Raw genomic sequence first — 21,401 nt, forward strand, 5'->3', positions numbered from 1 at the left:
CAACCCTTATCAAATCAATCATCAGTTCTGACATTACACAATTTTGTTGCGATTGCAACGGTTGCAACAGTTGACTGACAGCCAGAAGGCGTGTCGGGACTAATACGGCATTTGTATCAGCCATTCAGGATCGACGACAGCATGAAGGCGTGTCGGTGAGGATCGACGGTCCAATTAACCAAACTCCTTCTATTCTTTATCAAAATGGGAATGTGTGAAAAACACCACTGTCGTAATTGCGACCGTCATCACTATAATCATCTATGAATGCAAAGTAAACAATATGTCTTAATTGAGTTCGGTAACATTAATCATGTGTCGTTTTATTTTGTTTCTTAATCCCGAGTCCGTTTGTTAACCAATTATTAAATTATTATTGAGACCGTGTGAAGATATCTGTGTTATTATAAACAAGGGTTATGCTATGTCGTCGTATGTAATTGAGTCACGTTCCCGTCTTTAGTTTAAAAGTGTAAAGTTATATTTTGTGTTGCTTATTATTAAACATTGATTATTTTATTGTTCTTTTAATTTATTTAGAAAAAAAGATAAATACATCTGAAAATGCACATAACATTCCCTTTAAGTTATTATTTAGCCGACCCGGCTTTAAAAATATTAGCTGTAGCAGCTTTAAATACGAATACACCCACGAGCAGTCGCTTTGCTCCGGGCTCTTTTGTGTTCCAGCATGCAGCGTGCTTTACACGTTTTGCTGTGACGTCAACGGTGTCAATATAAATAATACCCGCACTAAACGAAATACGAGTCGATCGATATCGTCGATATTGTATTGTCGGAAAACTTGAGAAATACCAATAATTAATGAAGAGAAACCATTAAACTTTTTCACAAATATTTTTAATGTTAATCGGACTTGAGTTGGTAATTCTAAATCATAGGAACATAACTGTAAACTTGTTTAAAATGCAGGAAATTGCACCATTTTGGATACGAAAATTAAAAAAAAATCGACGTCAGGAGGGGACACCCCTCCCAAACCCTCCCCTTCCGGCATGCCTTATGAAATTCATGGCGGAAACCCTGATTTCTGTGTTTCTTTCACAACAATGTATGTTTTTCGCTTGATTTTTTTAACAAATAAGTGTTGAACTTTGATGATCTTTTTCTTTTGCAGCTGCAGTGCTTAGTGCTTTACAGATAAAAGCATGTGGGAAAAATGTTCCATGGGAGTTTGGCAAGATTAATGAGCTGTCTGTTGATGGGTACTTACACTTTTTATGGTTCATGGTAACATGATGAATTAGATGTCGTATCATGCAAAATAAATCATTTTGTCTTCAAGTTCAGTCACCTAACACAAACAACAACAACAACTAAGACATATGATCAATAATTGGGTTGCATCACTTACCCTTATTTAAATTCTAAATGTTATTTGTTCATAAGGCTGTCTTTTTTTTGTAAATTTGCAGCCAAATCTTTACCGAAATTCGATTCCCATCTTTTCAAGTATATATTTTTAAGTAAATTTATTTCCCCATTTTCGTGCCAAAATTACGCTCCCTAGTTAAAATATGACAAAAAATGCCATGATTGGGGCATTTTTCTTTTGCAACACGCTTTCACGTGTTAGAATCAAGTTGTATGAATTTCAATCTAAATTATTTGCATTTATATAAGTAAAATTGCATGCATTAAAATTTCCTCTTCTTGGCAAAAATCCCAAAAAGAAGAGCCCTGGCCACATTCACCTACAGTGGTAAGACAGCCCTGATAATCATCTACCTAATTATGTGCTCCGATTATGGTGTAATATAGCCAAATTTTACCTGAATGCTGGTTCAAGAGCCAAGTCATATTTGCAAAAATTTGATTCTAGTTCTAAAGTAATATTTGCAATAATTTTACATTTTTCTTGACATCAGAGTAATGTATTTGAATGATATCTTGGTTTTTTTTTTACAGTTCTAGCCTGTTTTCTTGCTCAGCTTCAATTTTGAGGTACCTTGGAAGAGCTTTTCCAGAGACAAATCTTCTAGGGAGTTCTGTGCTTGAAAGAACTGAGGTAAAAAGCGTTTAAGCCAGTCAAGTATATCTATGATTCTGTGTCTTTGTTAAGTTCAGAATTGAATTTAAAAAAACAATTGTTGTATTTTCATTCTTATTATAAGACTGCTGTAGTTGAGTTTTCACTGTGTCCTCATATCATTAACACTCAATACACCTGGATGTGGTAGGCCTTTAAATGCATGATTTCTCTCTATATATCGTTTTCATTAATTCATAAATTACCCTATTCCAGATTTGGTGATATGTAAATCAATATCAAATGAGATTAAAAGTTATAAGTGAAGTTATAATAGTTAAAGATGCAGATGTTACTCCAAAATAAGATGTACCACAATTAATACAATTGTTTTAATTTACTGTAAAGGATGAATTCATATCGAAAACAAAAGTTCCATGTTTAATTTGAAAGAAAGGTGCAGAAAACATGGTATCTCTAACTTATGAGACAGTTGTTGATCTCTGTAAATTTTTAAGGACCCACCAGTCATTTAATATTTGTGCAATTAGGCTATTAAATACAAAAGTTACAATCTTGTTATCAGTAATTAATATTTTCCATAAATGCATTATCTAGTAAGTAGTTAAAGGTTTATCAATCAAAATTTATGTTTGTTATACATGTTTATGCATTGATTTTAAATAAGAGTGTCACTTTAAACTGTTTGTTTCCCCATTAGGTTGACCACTGGCTGTGTTTTGCATGGGGCCGACTAGCGTGCAGCACAGACTTTCCTGCAGCCATCAAGTATCTGGACTCAGTATTGGAGCCAGTTACGTACCTTGTGGGCGGAGCCATTTCTGCTGCTGATTTCGCTGTCTGGGAAAACCTCTATGGTAAGTATGAATTATAAATGTGTTCTTTCCCTGGAACATTTTCAAATTGGACTGTCTTATTTCAATACCTAAGTTATTTTTCTTCAAACATCTCGGTATTTTGCCATCTTTGGACAGGTTGGTTGTTTAAGGTTAAACTTTATTTATTTTTTCAACAACTATGAAATAAGTTATGTTCTGTTATACTAAGTTGCCCTTCTTGCAATAATTGTGCACGAACATGTGGTCTTTTTGGGGGGGGGGGGGGAGGAAAACTTGAGTACCTGGCCACAAAAAAACTCTTAAGTCAAATCTCAATCTCAGTCTCAGCTCACTTTATCACATAGCAGCATATGATGCAAAAGTATAAATGTTTTAGCCTTTTGAAAATTGCATTCCCTCACTGATTAAGATTAATTTTTTTGGTCGATATTTCATAAAAATATAATTTGAGAGCAAAAATTGTACTTGAGTTCAATTTATTATTTTTGAGTTTTTAAAAGTACATTAGTGGTTTAGAAATATATATTTTTAGAATAATTAGTTATGATGTTAATAAACATAATGCACACAAGAATATGCTTTTGAAAATAGTAAAACATTAGTAATTTTGAATAATGTCATACTGTAATGTGGAAAAATGAGTTGCAGAATGAGATTAAGATTTGACTTGAGTATTTTTGTGATATGGGGGCTTGTAGAAAGCCAACTCGCTTGGCTTGGTGATCACAAACCAAATTCACATGCGCCTTGCATAAAACTCAGGTTGCCATGGCGTGAACCAAGTATTCTTGCCTGACAACAAGTTGTTTGTTTTATTGTGATAATCCTCAATGCTAAACTCAGTTGAGAAAATTGTTCTATGGCAAAAAAAAATATGTCACTGTTACAGTGAGCAGTTCTTGGCAGACACAGCTTGAGAAAGGCACAGCCCCGCCCAACGTTGCTCGCTACTTCAACTTCCTGTCCGCTCAGCCTCTCTTCAAGGAAGTGACAGCAAAGTTCCCGGCGGCAAAGCCACGGGCTTCCCCTGAGAAAAAACCAGCTGCTGACTCTGCTGTGAGATACATTATTCAATCATTAAGGGGTTTATGAAAGTTTCATAGTACTTTGATATTCTTTAACATAATAATTATTGGCCTTTTCTGGCTATTTTTGGATGATGATCTAAAGCCATTATAATTATAAAAAAATTTGCAAATAGATGCAAGAATTGGGAAAATACTCAACACTTAAAAAGTTATAAGGTCTTCAAGTAAGAGATATAATGATGTTGATCAATTGATGGATCAGTGTCATCTTTTTTTAATGCCTTTGCATGAAAAAAACTTCTGATCAATTTAAGGCCAAATCTTTTTATGGCTTTATTTGTGCTTGTCTCAATGTTCTGACATGGTGTAATATATGGTAACTTGTATATTTCTTACACAGATGAAGAAGGATGTTGGCAAGTTTGTGGACTTGCCTGGGGCAGAGATGGGCAAGGTTGTTGTTCGCTTCCCGCCAGAGGCGAGCGGCTACCTGCACATCGGACACGCCAAGGCTGCACTCATCAACCAGTTTTACCAGGAGAACTTCAAGGGCACCCTTATCATGAGGTTTGATGACACAAACCCTGCCAAGGAGAATGAAGAGTTTGAGAAGGTGCTTATATCATTTAACAATTATATGACGGGGAGGATGGGGCAGAAGGGGGGTTGTATATGACATGGTGCCGAACAACACTGATATAATTTCTTAAACCAATGGAGAAATGAAGAAGTCACATGATCACCTTTGACTAACAAATACTCATGGAATTCATTGTTAAGCAACGTAGGTAATTAAAGCGTCATATCAATAAATTCTATCTATCTATCTTTGAATACTGCCGAACCCCTCTTTCGAGTATTACTGGCAGGTGCGCGTCGGACTGTTAGTAAAGTGAAAGAAAGAAATAAAAGATAACATTGTGAGACATGGAATAGAAAAACAAAATCCAGTCATGGTTAAAACATGTTAGTCGTGAGAACATTTTTAAAAAGTAAAATATGATAGTACGTAAAACTAATATTGTAAGCTTGACACTGCCTGTTTGAACCTATCAAGTTCTGTTGCTGGCAGAGTTGCTACATTGACGGGCAGGCTATTCCAAAGAACTATGCTATGGGGGTAAAAGGACCACTTGTGATAATCGGATTGGACTTGGATTTGCTGAAAGCTATGGGGATGAACGTGCCGGCTAAGTCTGACAGGCTTCTGGATATAGGGTGGAAGGTTAATGGCCACGATGTTGTGTAAGATTTTGAAGAACATGATGAGCCGCATGTCATTTCTGCGATATTCGAGTGACCGCCAGCCAAGGCTGTTTTGCATCTCAGTAACACTTGCAAGAGGGGAATAGTTGTATTTAACCCAGCGGATGGCTCTTCGCTGGACCATTTCGATTTTATTTTTATTTGACTGTGTGTAGGGGCTCCAGACTGTTGATGCATATTCAACTTGCGGGCGAACTAGGGTTTTGTAAGCCATAGCTTTCACAGATTCATTTCTTGTGGTAATGTTACGCTTAAGAAAGCCCATGGTCTTATTGGCTGTTGCTGTTATTCTTGTAATGTGGGAGTTGTATGAAATATCTGATGAAAGGTCTAAGCCAAGATATTTTGCACAGGGGACAGATTGGAGTGTTTGACCATGGAGTATGTAATTGTGCTTAATGACTTTTTTGTTTTTGGTGATGTGGAGTACTTGACATTTAGAGGGGTTGAACTCCATGTCCCAATCTCTCTCCCATTATTCCATACATGCCAGATCTTCCTGAAGCATTTGAGAGTCAGACAGTGAATTTATTGTAAGATAAACATTGTATCATCGGCAAAAAGTCGTATTTGGGATTGTACTGTAAGGGGAAGTGTATTTATATAGATCAGAAAGCAGAGGGGCCCAAGGACAGAGCCTTGGGGCACACCTGAAGTGACTGGTACTGCTCTAGATTGATCGCCCTCTAGGACAACTGTTTGGTTTCTACCAATAAGAAAAGATCTAGTCCAATTAAGAATCTGGGATGAAACACCATGTTCCTGAAGTGTATATAGAAGTTTAAGATGGTTAACTTTATCGAAAGCTTTCGAAAAGTCTAGCAATATCAGATCTGTCTGTTCCCCTTTTGCCAGATTATTAACAAGAAAGTCTGTCAATTGAAGAAGCTGCGTTTCACAAGAACGCCGTTCTCGGAACCCATGCTGGAGGTCGTAAAGAATTTTGTTTTCTGTAAAGTGAGAAGATAGGGCAGACGCAACTATATGTTCGAGAGTTTTGCATAAGATACAGGTCAAAGAAATTGGGCGGTAATTTGCTGGGTCAGTGATGTCTCCTTTCTTAAAAAGAGGGCAAACAAATGCAGAAGTCCAATCAGATGGGATTTTTCCAGAAGACAAGGACTTTTGGAATAAGACTGACACAACATCAGCAATTTCATGGCTTAGTTCTTTTAAGACAACAGGTTTAAGGAGGTCAGGGCCAGAGGCCTTCCCAGTGTTAAGGTTTTTGAGAAGTTTTTGAACCCCATTTTTGTCAACAACTATGTCCTTCATGGGGGTGTACTTACAAAACTGCAGGGGGTTTAGGCGACTGAGGTTTTGAAGACATAACTGTTTTAGAGACAATGGGGAAGCTGGAGAGAAAACAGATTGGAACTGTTTGTTGAGGATGTTAGCCTTGTCAGTGTTGTCTGTTTTCAAAGTGCCAGTTGTACTATCCATAAGTGGGGAAGATACTTGTGAGTCTTGCTTGGAGTTCTTTATTAGATTGTACAACACTTTAGTAGATTGGATATAAGACTGCTGACAAAATATCAGAGCACAGTTTTTCATATTTACTTTGAAAAATTAATGTTTTGTGGCTGAAAGCGTAACTACTGCTTTAAGAATAATGAGTTTTCTGACAGATTTCTATAAAATTGAAAAAATACTATTGTCAGTTATCTTATATTACTCATTACTTGAAGGAATTGATGTCATATTCAGCTGATTTTGTGACAAAAATTTAAAGAAAAGTCAAAACTGTCAATTTATGAGAGTGCAGCTTTAAAGCAAAAAGTTTAATAGGAGAATAAATGTTCTTATATTTCGGTCTAGGTTATCCTGAAGGACTTGGAGATGCTGGGAGTGAAGTATGACAGGTTCACGCACACTTCGGACCACTTTGACAAGCTTCTGGAACTCTGTGAGCGAATGATACGGGAGGGAAAGGCGTACGTCGATGATACGGAACCAGAACAGATGAAGAAAGAGAGGGAAGAGAGGGTGAACTCAAAAAACTGGGATAACAGTAGGTGGTCCTAAGCTTGTCAGTTTCTAAGGGCTATTCTATTTTACCATAATTATAACCCAAGGGAGGAAGGCACTTTTATATTATGCCACCCACCTCTAGAAGCAAATTTACCCTTTTGGGGTCCAAACTAGTGAAAAAAAGATACCCACCCATATACTATTCAAATAATTGCCTCACCCCAGGAGTGTAATGGGCAGGGACTGCTTAAAGATACACTTTTACCCCCAAATAAGATTTACCATATTTAATGCAATTGTTTTAATTTACCAAAAAGGATTAATACATGTCGAAAACAATGGTTCTTATGAAGGATACTGCGTTTAATATGAAAGGTGCAGACAACACGGTATTTCTACCTTATGAGGCTATAGTAGATCGCAGTAAATCTTGGGTATCAGCTATTGAGAAGACCATCTCAATGTGGTGTGCGATGGTGATAGACTCGCTTGCGAGACAGAAGTGCTGTGTGCATGCCAAAATCTGGTGACTTACAGTGGATGTATTTGTGACTTTATTTATTCTGCTGTCTATTATCAGGTGTTGAAAAGAACCTTTCCATGTGGCAAGAGATGGTCAAAGGTTCCCCTGCAGGGAAGAAGTGCTGTGTGCGTGCTAAGATGAACATGAAGTCCGACAATGGGTGCATGCGGGACCCAACAATGTTCCGGTGTAAGATCGAAAGCCACGTGCGCACTGGAACCAAATACAAGTATGTGCATGGAGATAAAGCAATTCTGGGGGATTTGGGATGGACTTTGGTGAAGGGGCCTAAGTGCAATTTCACAAGAATCAAGGGATGATTTTTTATGTAGGAGTGATATTTTGTAGAACTGCATTGTATGAATTCCTTCATAGGTACAAATATGCCCTGAGGGTTCTTGATGGAACAGCCCCAAGACTTTCTATTTAAGTGAAAAATAATATGGCTTAATTTGATGTTAATGACATTACAGAGTTTACTCAGAATTTTTGATTTTGATTTTCTTTTATCAGAGAGTAGATGCCTATTAATTTACCCATGGAAATAGAGAAGAAAACGACTAGTGATACATGAGAATGTCTTTGTTGAAGTTGAACTCAACATCTTAAGTTGGTTATGCACATCTACATAAGATTTTAAATAATATGGGAACAAAGGGATATTATTTGGAAAAAAATAAAAAGTTTGATAACTGATGATTTTTTTATTCTTTTATTACCTATAAACTTTTTAGGAAAAACTTGTATTAATTGAAACTATAAAACATTGCAAATTTCACCTTTATGACCATGAACTCAAGTATGAGCTGTTCTATTTGTCTAGGGCATACCCAACCTATGACTTTGCCTGCCCAATAGTGGACAGCGTTGAAGGGGTTACCCACGCCATGAGGACCACAGAGTACAATGACAGGAATGACCAGTACTTCTGGTTCCTCGATGCTTTAGGTAAGCCTTACATAGTCTGTTTTTAGTCAAAATGTTACATGCCATGAGTTCCGTGGACTTTTTGACAAAGTAACTTGTACATTGTCAAAGGTTCGAATGATAGACAGAGGTTCTGTTTGCTTGCCAAGATGCCTTGAAATGGATGTATAAGGGACTTCTTGTACTCTACTGTTTTTTATCACGTATGGAAAAAACCCTCTCAATTTGGTGTCGGAGTATATGGCAATTGATTGTACACATGCCACAAGTTCAATTGAGTTTATTACCAAAAAACATTGTGCATTTATTTCCTTGATGCTCAGGCTAGGGTAGCAGTAAGAAAGGCTTTTTGTAGTAAGTAAATGATACCATTACATTTGTTCATGTGTATGCTTACATCTGTATTAACATGATAATGTGTGTGTGCACATTTATTTTCTTTCAAAGAATTTTTTCTTGAAACTTTAAAATGTCAGAAATGACTTTAATACTTTTGGTACTTTTATTCAATTCAGATTTTTTGTTTAGGGATGTGATTTGTAGGTGAATTCACCGACCAAAATCAATAAAATAAAAAAAAGATATGATTAATAAGAATTTGGTTGTTACTTCAATTGTTTCTATTACCGTAAATGACTGGGTATTAGACGCACTTTTTTCCCTCAGATTTTGATGCAAAAAAATGCCTGCGTATAATACCCAGTAACAATTTTTTGAACTTTTTTTCTGATGTCAATTTCAAGCCGAGAGTTTGTTTAGATTTATGTAGAAAGGGATGTTACTCGCGTCATATTGATCGAGTATATACGGGTTAAAACGGCAGTTGAAGATCGGGATACGGTATATTGTAAGACGTTTATAATTTCAACAAAAATATTTTATATTTGGACACCCATAATTATTTCCCAAAATAATTTATTTTGCGTACCTAATTTTCGGACACCCAAAGGACATCAGTCATAACTTTCATAGTTACCAAGTTTCACAGACGAAGAATATTGATTTTTATCTTTACACTGCCTGGCTAGATTACCTAACCGTATACACCACTGTGACCACTTAGTTACTACCCATCCTAAACGATTTATTGCCTGTTGAAAAGGAAGTGTGATATATTTATTTGAGGATTAAACAAACAACAAGGGCAATCAAGGGATTAAGAAAACATCGACATGGCATGTTTGTAAAACGATCTGCCAATAAGCTTTCAAACTTGTACCACACTTATAGACTATATGAAGCAATAATCGTACAGTTATACATTGATCCTGCACAGCAATATCCATGCTCTCCACGAGATCCTCGTGGGCATAACTGTAAGTTATGTGACGTCACACAGTGTGACTCTTTGATCTGAAGCCGATAGAATGTGTTTATTTAGTTCAGTGCATGTATAAAATGGTGTTTTAATTAACTTCATGAAGGATTTACACTTATAGGCGTAATAAATAAGTTTATGACCATTGATTACTACGGATAAATTAATAAGTGGTAAAAAGCAAACATGAAGAAAAAAGGCAGGTTAAACAAACATGTAAATAAAATGTAAAAATGATAATTTTCTAAGTATTCGGAGAGCGAAAAAGATAATTAATTTATGGTGTCCGAACTCTTGTGAATTACGGTATTCAATATTATTTTGAATAATAAATTGAATTAAACAATAATCAAACTTACATATAAAAAAGCAAAGTTGGGCACTGTCAAAATATTTTTTGCTTAACATAACTTTTCATTCTCGACAGTATGGTTTTAAAGATAACCATCGCCATTTTCACGAAAAAATTTTTTTTGTCACTGTCAACAAACATGGTGGCTGAAAATGCCGGACGATTTTGACATTTTTTCTATGCGTCTTTTAACCAAAAACATAGATTAAAAGTTTTTTTCTCGGATTTTTCACAGATTTTTTTCCCTGCGTCTAATACCCCCTATCGTCTTATACCCAGTCATTTACGGTATTCACAATTGCAAATCCAGTTTGCATTAAAATTGAATCTGAGAGAGCTGTAAATAGCTTTTATGAAACAGGTTCTGCTTCTATGGTAGGGAGGTTTGCCCCATTGTGGGTATAGAGCAACACCAAAACCATTTACCAAAATGGTTGTTAGCTGTCGGGTCAATAACTGTGTATGAAATTCTATTTGATTTTAATCTAATAAACAAGGAACCAGTCAATGCATTGTAACTTATTTTGTGTGCAGGTATGAGAAAGCCGTACATATACGCCTACAGTCGTCTAAACCTGCAGAATACCGTGCTGTCCAAGAGAAAACTGACCTGGTTTGTGGACCAGGGACTTGTAGATGGATGGTGAGTTGACATTTGATGATGCAGATTTATGTTCTCATTTCTATGGGGTGCATCAAATGAATCATTGAGTAGAGTTAATTCATCAAACTTATAACTACCATTCAACATAACCAGATAATAATCAACTATATTATGGCCCTGTTGTGCAGAGCTGTTATGTATACATTTAAACCATGTTTCCCCGCAGGGATGATCCAAGATTTCCAACAGTACGAGGTGTGTTGAGACGTGGAATGACTGTCGAAGGCCTGAAACAGTTTATTGTAGCCCAGGGCTCCTCCAAGTCCGTCAACATGATGGAGTGGGACAAGATTTGGGCAGTAAACAAAAAGGTCAGGAAAAATATTAATATTGTGTTATGTGTTGTTGTGTAAATCATAATGTGTAAAATGTACATGAAAACCAAGGGCCCATATTCACTTTTGTCTCAAGTCCGAGTTGAGACCCGGGCTCAGAAAAGCAAATTCTTAAATGTCTTAAATTATCTGTAACGTAATTATTTATGTTACATAACAAAAACATGTAAATAACAGTTAAACATGATATTTACAACATGTACCGCCAATTTAATCATTATTGCTCTTCTAAAACTAATTGTAGAATAAACTGAAGCTTGCAATTTTGAGTAATGAGTCTTAAATTCAGACTCTTAAGACTTAGGTGTATATGGATCCTGAACCACTGTCATCAGGAAGAAGGTATGAACAATGGACCTTGTGATATGGTGTAGAGTGTGCATATGCTAGCCATACTAATTTACTAAATTTAACATACACCCCACTCTACAGTGAGTGTATACCACAGGATAAATTGCGTCATAAATGCTTTGTCAGAAGGAAAATTTTGCTTCGAATGAAGACTTTAAACAAAGATAACTTTACACTTCCTTCATCATTTTCTGCCGCCTGATTGAGAACATTATTTAGGAAACAGGTTTGTTGAAGTGTCTGAGGAAAATAATCAACTTATCATAATCGAACTCCATTAATAAAATGACAGAGGGGCTCTTTAAGTGGCATAGACTGCCTTTTGTTTCATTAAAAATGTTGACGAAAAGGAAGAGTTAATCTTTGTTTTTAGTCTTTATTCGAAGCAAAATATTGCCTTCTGACTTGGCATTTATAACGTAATTTATGACATGGTATAGAAACACTGCCTAGGAAGACACAAATTTTCAGGCCCCCCTTTAGAAGTTTGTTTAAACTTTTAAAATACAAAAAAAACAGGAACCTCATCTTATACAATTTCTTTATTCATTTCTTCCTGGGCTGGGTTGTATGTTTCAATGGTATAGACGTAGTGTTTTAGCCAGGAATTAAAAAGGGCAGGGTGGGCCAAAAAAAGGGCAGGGTGGGCCAAAATAGGGGCATAGTGCTTTCTTAAATGGGAAAACAATGCGCACAATATTAGCTTTGTATTGTTGTATAACGACCATGTACCTTATCAAAGTACATGCATGTTCATACACACATTGTAGTAATATCCCTACAGAATACTCTTAATTCTTCTTTCTTGTTCATTTTCACGTCAGACACTTTCTTTAACATCTCTGGCTTATTTTTTATGGAGAAGTCACTTCTCCCACCAGTCAAAATAGGGAGAAGTGGGGAGACTTTAAGGAGAAGAGATACTTATCGTAAAACCTGAGATAAATATTGTGCCATGCCACAAAACTTTAAATTCACATTTACTTTGATTGCTTTTACCAGATGGAATGTTAAAAAAAGTGTTATTTTTTTGGCCTATCAAAAGTGTACTTGTCTAGATTCTCCTTTTTGCAATGTATAGTTTACCTCCGAAAAGCGTCTAAAATAAAAACAAAGACATTAAAAAAATACCATTTGAAACAAAATACCATTTGAAACAATCAGAATGGCCTTATATATGAGCTGTTAAAAACATTTAAGTGCAGGGGGCGAATCTTGTTTTGGAATGATCAGGATAGGGTACGAATGTCACATTCAGCTTTGCTGTTGTTTACTTGTCTTTGGTTAAACAAATTTTAATATGCTGACATTTTAAAACAAAATGACATTTAAAATATCTATCCTTCATGAAAAACTCACTAACACTTAATAATAGAACTAGAAAATCGAGAAATAAACTCCGAAAAATGTTATGACAGAATGGCGGTGACTCGCCGAATCTTCTACTTTTAAACATCGTACAAATGAGGAAATTACTGTAAGTAAACCCTATATAAAGCAAATAAAAAAGTTTTGAGATTACAAAACAAATTTTCATTATGAACTTTCAACACAAAAACTATCAAATATTGGTCATGCAGTTTTGAGTATTTGATTTTCTTAGCGCCACCGTCTGTTTTTCAATGACCGTCTGCTTCAAACGAAACAATGTTCTAAAAAGTGTGCCTTGTTTTTACACTGCATGTATCAATTGTTTACTAATTCTTGACAACATTTTTCATCAATTCTTCGCTTTTTCTATCGCAATTTAACAAACTTAATCATTTGACCAGTGTCTTCTCTGGTTGGTTAACATGGGACGTTTCGATAATTGGATGATAGACAACCCAATTATGTGATTAGAAGATTACCGATTTTAAGTGGCTAAATTAATTAAATTTGTAACAACATCAAAGATCGACATTTAGAGGTACAACTTCGATGTCTCAGACAAGGAATAATGTGTCATAATGAACAGCAATTAGCACCCTGATTATAAGCGTGAATTACCGTTAATCAGACCCACGGTGATGACGGTCATGTGCCTTAGCACGCACTGATCTATGACAGATTAGGAAACGGCGTCATTGACCAATGAAATACTTTTAGGGCGTAACTTTGTGGTAAACAACGATCTGAATGGCCAGGAGGGCGCAATGGGGCGGGAAAAATATGACAGGGCGTGTAAAAAGGGGCAACGGGGCGGGGTAAAAAAGGGCAGGGCGGGCCGCCCTTCCATTCCGCTATAGCTAAAACACTAATAGACGTAATGCCAGAAATAATTTTAGTTATCAATTTTGACTTATTGTTTGTCCTAAGTTGCTTAGTCAAGAATTTTATACAAAAACCTCTTCAAAAATTTAAAAAATATATACATTTTCAAATGTTAAGTATACTTCTTATAGGGTGGTTCACATGTTCATAAAAAGATAGTCTTGATTTAAGGCCCTAAAAAATATATATATATATTTGGTTCAGGTTTCCCAACCCTACCTACAAAACAAGTGCCAGCCCCATTTTTATAGTCAGTTGTTAAAAAAAGAAAAAGAAAAACGAAGGGATTTACCTAGCCAACCTGTTTATGAAAAGGATGTAACCCTGTCCAAACAACTTTTCTTGGCCAGAGAAATATTGGAAAATGGATGTAACATTGTTGTGTCCTTGTTTGTTGTAGGTGATAGACCCAGTGGTTCCTAGGTTTACAGCTCTACTTGCCAGTGAGGCTGTGGTCGTCAACGTTAAAGGAGCCAGTGACGGCTACAAGGATGTCCAAAAACACCCAAAGGTACTTTAGGTGTTTGTAACCGTCCACGATCTACATGAAAAATTTAATCTTAGCCATAATATAAAATGTTCAAGATATTCTTATCAAACTTGGTACACATGTTGCCAGAGACAATACACACCTTTACAACAAGGCCCATAATTCTGGCTTAAAAAATGTTAGTTATGCCCAGTGCTCTTACTTCTTGTGTTGATTTAGTTTAGGGATACTGTTCACTCATAGTGAAATTAAAAAAACAAACATCAGAGGGCAGCTTGTCAGTCCCAGCTGTATAAGGTAGTGGTACCAACTATCAATACAGTTGCTTCCCTTTGCTGTAAAATAATAACTTAAGTTATTCATGAGCAAGTCATGTGAGGATGATTATAGTCATGTGACTGCTTATTTCTTGAAATATTTTTTTGATTTCAAATATATTTTGACATTGAGGTAAGAAACAAATCATGTAAAAGAGTAAGACAAAACAATAAACATTTTTAAAAAATTGTCCATGGTGGTCAAGACCTCTTCTTCTCTAGAGAGATCAATATCGAGGAGATTGTAGGTACCCTATTGTCTTAAACATTCAGAACGAAGCTGCAGGGACAAAGAAGGTGTACCTGTCTAGCAAGCTGTACATTGATGGAGCAGACGCTGAGGTTGTCAGCGAGGGGGAGATGGTCACGTTTATTAACTGGGGAAATATCAACATCTCCAAGATACACAGGTAGGCTGCTAGAAGTTGCTATCTGGAATTCCAAACGGTAAGAGTGGTCTCATGGTCAGTTTTCTGTCTCTCTCAAGAGGTTGTGGCTTCCAGCATCGTCCGGGGATCATTATCATGGCCTCTTTAAGCTGCACTCTCACAGATTGACTGATTTGACAACTTTTTAGGCAGTATTGATAATGGCTTCTACTCAAGTAACTGATTATCAATAGTACAATAGTTTTTTTCCAATACCTTATTTGTAGTTTTATTCTTGTACAATTACTTGTAATACTTTGTTTATATTATGTGTATGTTTGAAGTTATTTAATGTTATTTTTGCTTTCTGCCATAAGGTTAAACATAACTGAATATTTCTGAATGTATAAATGAAAGGAAAAAATCGAACGAAATTAACAAACACAAATAATAAGAGAAAAGGAGAAAAACTACTTGCCAGTTGAATCTATAAACTGTAAAACAATAATGACCAAATGCAATTGATGGTTGCTGATTTCAGGCCCAACCAATCAATTTTCAATTATGATTGATCATTGGAAAATCACCTATAGGCATTGCTTTAAGTTATGCAAATCACATATAAAAATGTTGTTTCTTGAGCTATCACTTATTTTCAACTCGCCGGTTGAATCGATAAACAATTATGACCCATATGCAATTGATAGCTGCTGTTTTTATGTTTCTTAAACTATCACTTATTCTTCAAATGCAGGTCGGGAGGCAAGATAACTTCAATAGATGGAGAGCTTAATTTGAGCAATATGGTAAGTCGATCCCAAGTTACTTTATTGATCTGAAAAGTTTCTCAAAAAGAGTAACATTTAGCTATTAGTCCATTATTTATTGAAATAATGGAGTAAGTCAATTGAAACTTGTTATTTACAAGATGATGTTTGATATATCATTATTGTTTTTGTGTAAGAACTTGGCCATAAGGGTGAGATCGCTCTAGTGGTAAAGGTGTCTGCCTCTCACCAAAGAAGGTATGAGTTCGGTACACCAGGGACACTTTCTCATGGCCTCTCAAAAAGGACACAGTACTGGTTTCTTCCGAGGAAACTGCTCGGAAGTGATTTAAACCAGCTTTCATCTCTCTTTACAATAGAGCAAAAAAAAATATAAACCAAGAACTTAGCCATAACTTGGACAACGCTCAAAATATTATTATAAAACTTGATTATTTGGACAAAGATGATATTGACATACATGTTTGTGTAACTAATTCCACCACTTTTGTTGATTATAGGACTTCAAGAAGACGCAGAAGATCACATGGCTTGCGGAGTCTAACGTTGCAGACTTTACTCCTACAGTGTGCGTCCACTATGACCACATCATCAGCAAACCCATTCTCGGCAAAGAAGAGGACTTCAAACAGTTTGTCAACGCTGACTCGAAGGTTGGTTGGAGATGTGTGAAGATTTTAAGAGTTTAATTTTAGATCATTAGCTGCTATTGAATTTGGTGCAAATGTATTGCAGAGTCACATTCATTGAAATTAGTCTTTTGGATGATCAGGCCCCATTTCATGTACTACTGCTGCTTGGCATAACATCTTTGAACAAACCCTGCTGTATAAAACCCAGAATTTGAGCAAGCCTTTCAAAGCATTTTACCAGTACCGTATTTTCTCGACTATAAGACGTGGAAATTGGGTCCCGATTTTTACCCCCAAAGTAGGGGACCCGTCTTATAAGCGAGTCGATAAAACATTAAAAAAAGATTCAAGTCAAAATCAGTAAAATTTTACATAGGGTATTCGTCTATCCAGTATATCGTCTCCTGATACAAGTATGGGGCAATTAAGTAAACAACAACACGAAATCTCTTCACCGCGTGTGCTCTGACGTCACACAGTGTACCGTTATATCTGCACTCCATTTTTTCTCATGGCGCGTGTCAGTATAATTAGTTTGACAGATATATCAAATCATTAAATTATAATCTTAATATGATGTAGGTACCTAACTGTCAATTTGATTAAGCAAATTATGTTCGTCGCCAATCAAGGGACAATATTGCCTAAAGCATTATTGCTAAACAAACACCTATTCGTGCCTCGGCTTTTTGCAGTTATGTTATTGAAGCCATTTATTTTGCCGAAGAACTTCATTGGTGTCTTCAATAAAAAAATAAACTAAAACAAACATATGTTGTTATTGATTAATTATTACAATTCCGATCAGTAACGACCTGTCCTGCAAACTTAAACGCGTAACCATGTTCTCATTTTTAACCTACCTCCAAATAGAGAGCTCACAGTTGACCGCCATTTTCTTTGAGTAAAACAAAACCAGTTACCGCGAAAGTCGATAATTGTCCGTTGAGCTTGAACATTTTTACACGTTAAGAAGAATTTTAGCATTTTAGATTTGCTTAAAAATTGACCCCGTCTTATAAGCGAGTCGAAACAAAAAGCACCAGATTTCATGGGCAAAGTTAGGGGGCCGTCTTATAAGCGAATCGCCTTATAGTCGAGAAAATACGGTACAAGCTTGCAGTCTTGTGCTAATTTTGACCACTGGAGTCATTGAATTGTTTTGCTTAAAATAGCATGGTCACTTACACTCAGAAGGAAGGTAACACATTCCCAATTTTACATATTTTGCCAAAATAAAAAAAAAAAATATGGGCTCACTTGCACTTAAATCAGGTGAAATCAAAATATGTATTAAATACGTGCACTTTAGAGTCAATATTTTAATCACTGTGTCACCCATTGCATTCAAAATATAAGGCTGGGTTTTCAAAAGAGATCAGATGAAACAATTGTTGAATATTCTATATGAGTTTCAAATATTTCCTCTCTTCTGCCCATAGTCCGAGTTTGTGATGCTTGGAGACCCTTGTCTGGCGGAGCTGAAGAAGGGGGAGATAATTCAGCTACAGCGACGTGGTTACTACATCTGTGACCAGCCCTACCAGCCCGTCAGGTAAGAACACAGTGGCAGTCTACAACAGCTGCCCTTAAGTTTCTGATCCTAAAGAAATATTTGTGCTACAGACCTTGTGAGCTTGTACTCTTTTTCACTTTGGCATAGTTACCTCAGGTTGTCCCTCAGGCTGTACCATTGGCAGTCATCGAAATTATACATTTTGATGAACAAGTCAAATTCTTATACTATTACTTGGCATCAAATATTTTAACAAGCCCTGCTATATAAATTTTAGAATTTTAGCAAGCCCGGAAGAAATTTTACCAGTGCAGGGCTTGCGGGGTTGTGTTAATTTCAACTACTGCATTGGTCCCAGTGACCAACGCTTGATCAACATTTTCACGCATAATAAAAATATCCTCATCAGTCAATTTAGCCTAAGTAAATTGATCAGGTCACAATAAAATTTTGATTCTTTAGGGTTACCGAACCCATATTTGGAGGTATAGGTACCGAATTATACTGTATATAGGACGCTAGCGTAGTTAGGACACTGGCAAAAATTTGGTAAAAAAGCACACGGTAAAAACCGTTAATACAATAGATGGGACGCAGTGGAAAATGTCAAAACTGGAGCTGAAAAATCACCAGCCACTATATTGGTCTTGATGATTTATTTTTGGATCGTGGTACTTATCCCTTAGTCACTGCTCAGACAATTTCAGTTTGAAATGGACTTTGAGAATTTTCATTCAACATTCTGGGGTAAAAAAGTGTGTCCTATACACATAATACAGTAGGTTGCTTTGATTTACTTCCTTTACCCTTTATGTCGTTATTAATCCGGTTTACAGGTATATTTGTGAGTCTCCAAACAACTTTTGATCAATGGTGACCTCAGTGATACTTTACATGTGTGCTCATTATCCACAACCTCTTTATTTTCAGCCGTTACACAGGCAAAGCGAGCCCCTGTGTTTTGTTCATGATCCCGGACGGCCACACCAAGGAGATGCCAACCTCAGGCTCTAAACACAAGGAAGAAGCAAGCAAGAAAGAGGTGGGGAGATTTTTCGTCACCTTATTGCGAGAACTCAATATCTGCTTCTATTGATATATGCACTTATTGAGTTTTTGCTCTAAGTTTATGATATCATTTATTTTAAACCATTTTATTAGCTCCACTATTAGAAGAATAAGGAGAGCTATACTACTCACCCTGGCGTGTCACACCTTGGTTAAGGTTTTGCATGTAAGCACCTATAAGTGATTATCTCAGCAAATACATCATGTATTGCATTGAAACTTTAAATATGTGTTCCAAATTTTCTAAACCCACTTCATTAATGAAGTTTGATAACACTATTTTGATTTTGAATATAATGCAAATAATGGACCTTTATTATTCATCTTCTGGTAAAGGTTAATATTGTAAGCACACATAGGTTAATATATCAGCAACTTAATGTACTGCCTTTAGACTACACAATGGTACTCAACCATCCAACCTACTTGAATAACCAAGTTAGATAACTCTATTTTGTATGAATGCAAATTATGGCCCTTTATTATTCCACTTAGAAATTCTGGTTAAGGTTTTGCATGTTACCACATTTAAGTCAATACCTTAGCAACTACTCTAAGCATTGCATTGAAACATTGCATTGGAACTTTATACACTCAAGTATGATAACTCTATATTGCATATAATGCAAATTTTCCCCCTTTATCATTGGACTAAAAGTCACTTAGAAATTCTGGTTATGTTTTTGCATTTATTCAAATTTAACATTGCTCCTTGCATGTTTCGCTAAAACTTTGCAATCCTTTAAATGTCTCTGTGACAGCTCTTGTAGTTTGGCTGTTATATGGAGAAAAACAGTTTGGTATTATCATTGCCTCAATGTTAGCAGTATCTTCCACGGTAAATTATCAACTGTTCCAAGATACTCCCATGAAACTTTGTACACATGTTGTCAAAGACATTATGCATGTGTGTATCAAGACCCATAACTCTGGCTTTCATTATTGTTGAGTAATGCCCCTTGTTTGCCTGGGAAAAACAGATGTGTGTTGGTGTTTGATTCATGGTGCTTTTGTACCATTACATTTATGCTTAATTGGGAAGTAAGGCTCCCATGTTTACATGTGTAAAACAGCATTGTCTTTTGGCCATAAACGTTTGCAAATTCGCAGACACTTTTATCGAAACAGTCACATGATAAAAAGCACGTGAAATTATTCCCAGTATTCTCTGTGTCATGTGCCTTATTTGGAAACAGCTATTATGGTAATAAGAACTCTGTTAAAGATTTCTTTTGGAAAAAAAATTAAGTTGTTCTTTGTCGATATTGCTGAGTGAGCATAGTTTGGTGTATACATATGTTGTCTGCCTCTCACCCAAGAGGTCGTGGGTTCAAACCCAACCAGAAGTACTTTCTCATGGCCTCTCAAAAAGGAAACAGTACTGGTTTCTTCCAAGGAAGCAGGTTTGAGAGGTATTCATACCAGCTTTCAGCTGTCTTCACAAACAAACTTTAATGAATTGGTATTAAATAATTTTACTAAACATTATATAGACGTCAATAACCAAGCAACAATAAATAGTTACTGTTATGCTTTGTTACAGTTATTATTTGATAACTTGATAACTGCATGCACACTGTATGGAATATTATTGTTAATGAATATTGTACGGGCTAATGGGGATGGCCCCAACCCCATGGTTCCTATTACAGGGGAAAAGAAAAAGGGTCCTAGAAGTCTCAAAAAGAAAAAAAAATATACTCTGTGTCACCAATGTATGTACACCTCAACACCAGTCCATAAACCCTGATGTGCACACATTATTCAGAACCCCTTTCTTCATTATAAAGCAATGTAAGATTAATTTATGGTAATTTAATGTGTTTTTATCACACTTCACAGAAAGCTCAAAGCCAGAAGGGCAAGGCCGCAGAAAAGTCCCCCCAGGAGGAACAAGCCCCACCCTCTGGCATGAATGCAGACCCTGCCCAGCTGTACGCCAAGGTCACAGAGCAGGGCAACACTGTCAGAGACCTGAAGGCTGCCAAAGCTGCTAAGGTATGGTACTGTTTTTCAAGATTTCCAAGATTAAATTTATATAGTCCCCCAAGGAGGAAAAACCCCACCCTGGGGCTTGGTCTCTGACCAGGCCCAGCTTTATGCCAAGTTCACAGAGCAAGGCAACAATGTCAGGGACCAGAGGGCTGCCAATGCTTCTAAGGTATGGTGCTTGTGGTTGAAAGAGATTTTTAAGCTGCTCAGTTATTGGAAGTGGTGGTTATAGAGATTTTGTACCCTTGTCTGGATTTTATTGGTTTGATATTTTTTTCAGGTTGTAATTTGTGGTTGTTAGTTTCCTTTTACATGAGCAAAAGTATGTTATTATATAACATTCATTTTTGCTATTGTCCAGTTTCTCCAAACAACTAAGTGTTTATTTTAGT

General features: G+C 36.3%; 1 protein-coding gene across 1 annotated transcript in view; it reads left to right on the top strand.

Annotated features, from left to right (window-relative positions):
* The window catches only part of LOC128208302 (bifunctional glutamate/proline--tRNA ligase-like), a 42,224-nt gene that overhangs the window by 2,062 nt on the left and 18,761 nt on the right, over positions 1-21,401 (top strand). Inside the window, exons 2-18 of the mRNA XM_052911846.1 lie at positions 1,139-1,226; positions 1,930-2,029; positions 2,712-2,868; positions 3,740-3,906; positions 4,279-4,491; positions 6,963-7,155; positions 7,696-7,867; positions 8,462-8,586; positions 10,770-10,878; positions 11,066-11,210; positions 14,239-14,349; positions 14,919-15,055; positions 15,768-15,819; positions 16,302-16,454; positions 17,876-17,988; positions 18,880-18,991; positions 20,860-21,015. Coding sequence (XP_052767806.1) covers positions 1,139-1,226; positions 1,930-2,029; positions 2,712-2,868; positions 3,740-3,906; positions 4,279-4,491; positions 6,963-7,155; positions 7,696-7,867; positions 8,462-8,586; positions 10,770-10,878; positions 11,066-11,210; positions 14,239-14,349; positions 14,919-15,055; positions 15,768-15,819; positions 16,302-16,454; positions 17,876-17,988; positions 18,880-18,991; positions 20,860-21,015 — 2,303 coding nt within the window. The remainder of the gene's footprint in view (positions 1-1,138; positions 1,227-1,929; positions 2,030-2,711; positions 2,869-3,739; positions 3,907-4,278; positions 4,492-6,962; positions 7,156-7,695; positions 7,868-8,461; positions 8,587-10,769; positions 10,879-11,065; positions 11,211-14,238; positions 14,350-14,918; positions 15,056-15,767; positions 15,820-16,301; positions 16,455-17,875; positions 17,989-18,879; positions 18,992-20,859; positions 21,016-21,401) is intronic.

The sequence above is a fragment of the Mya arenaria genome, chromosome 11 (genome assembly GCF_026914265.1).
Source record: "Mya arenaria isolate MELC-2E11 chromosome 11, ASM2691426v1".
In the NCBI taxonomy this organism is placed as follows: Eukaryota; Metazoa; Mollusca; class Bivalvia; order Myida; family Myidae; genus Mya; species Mya arenaria.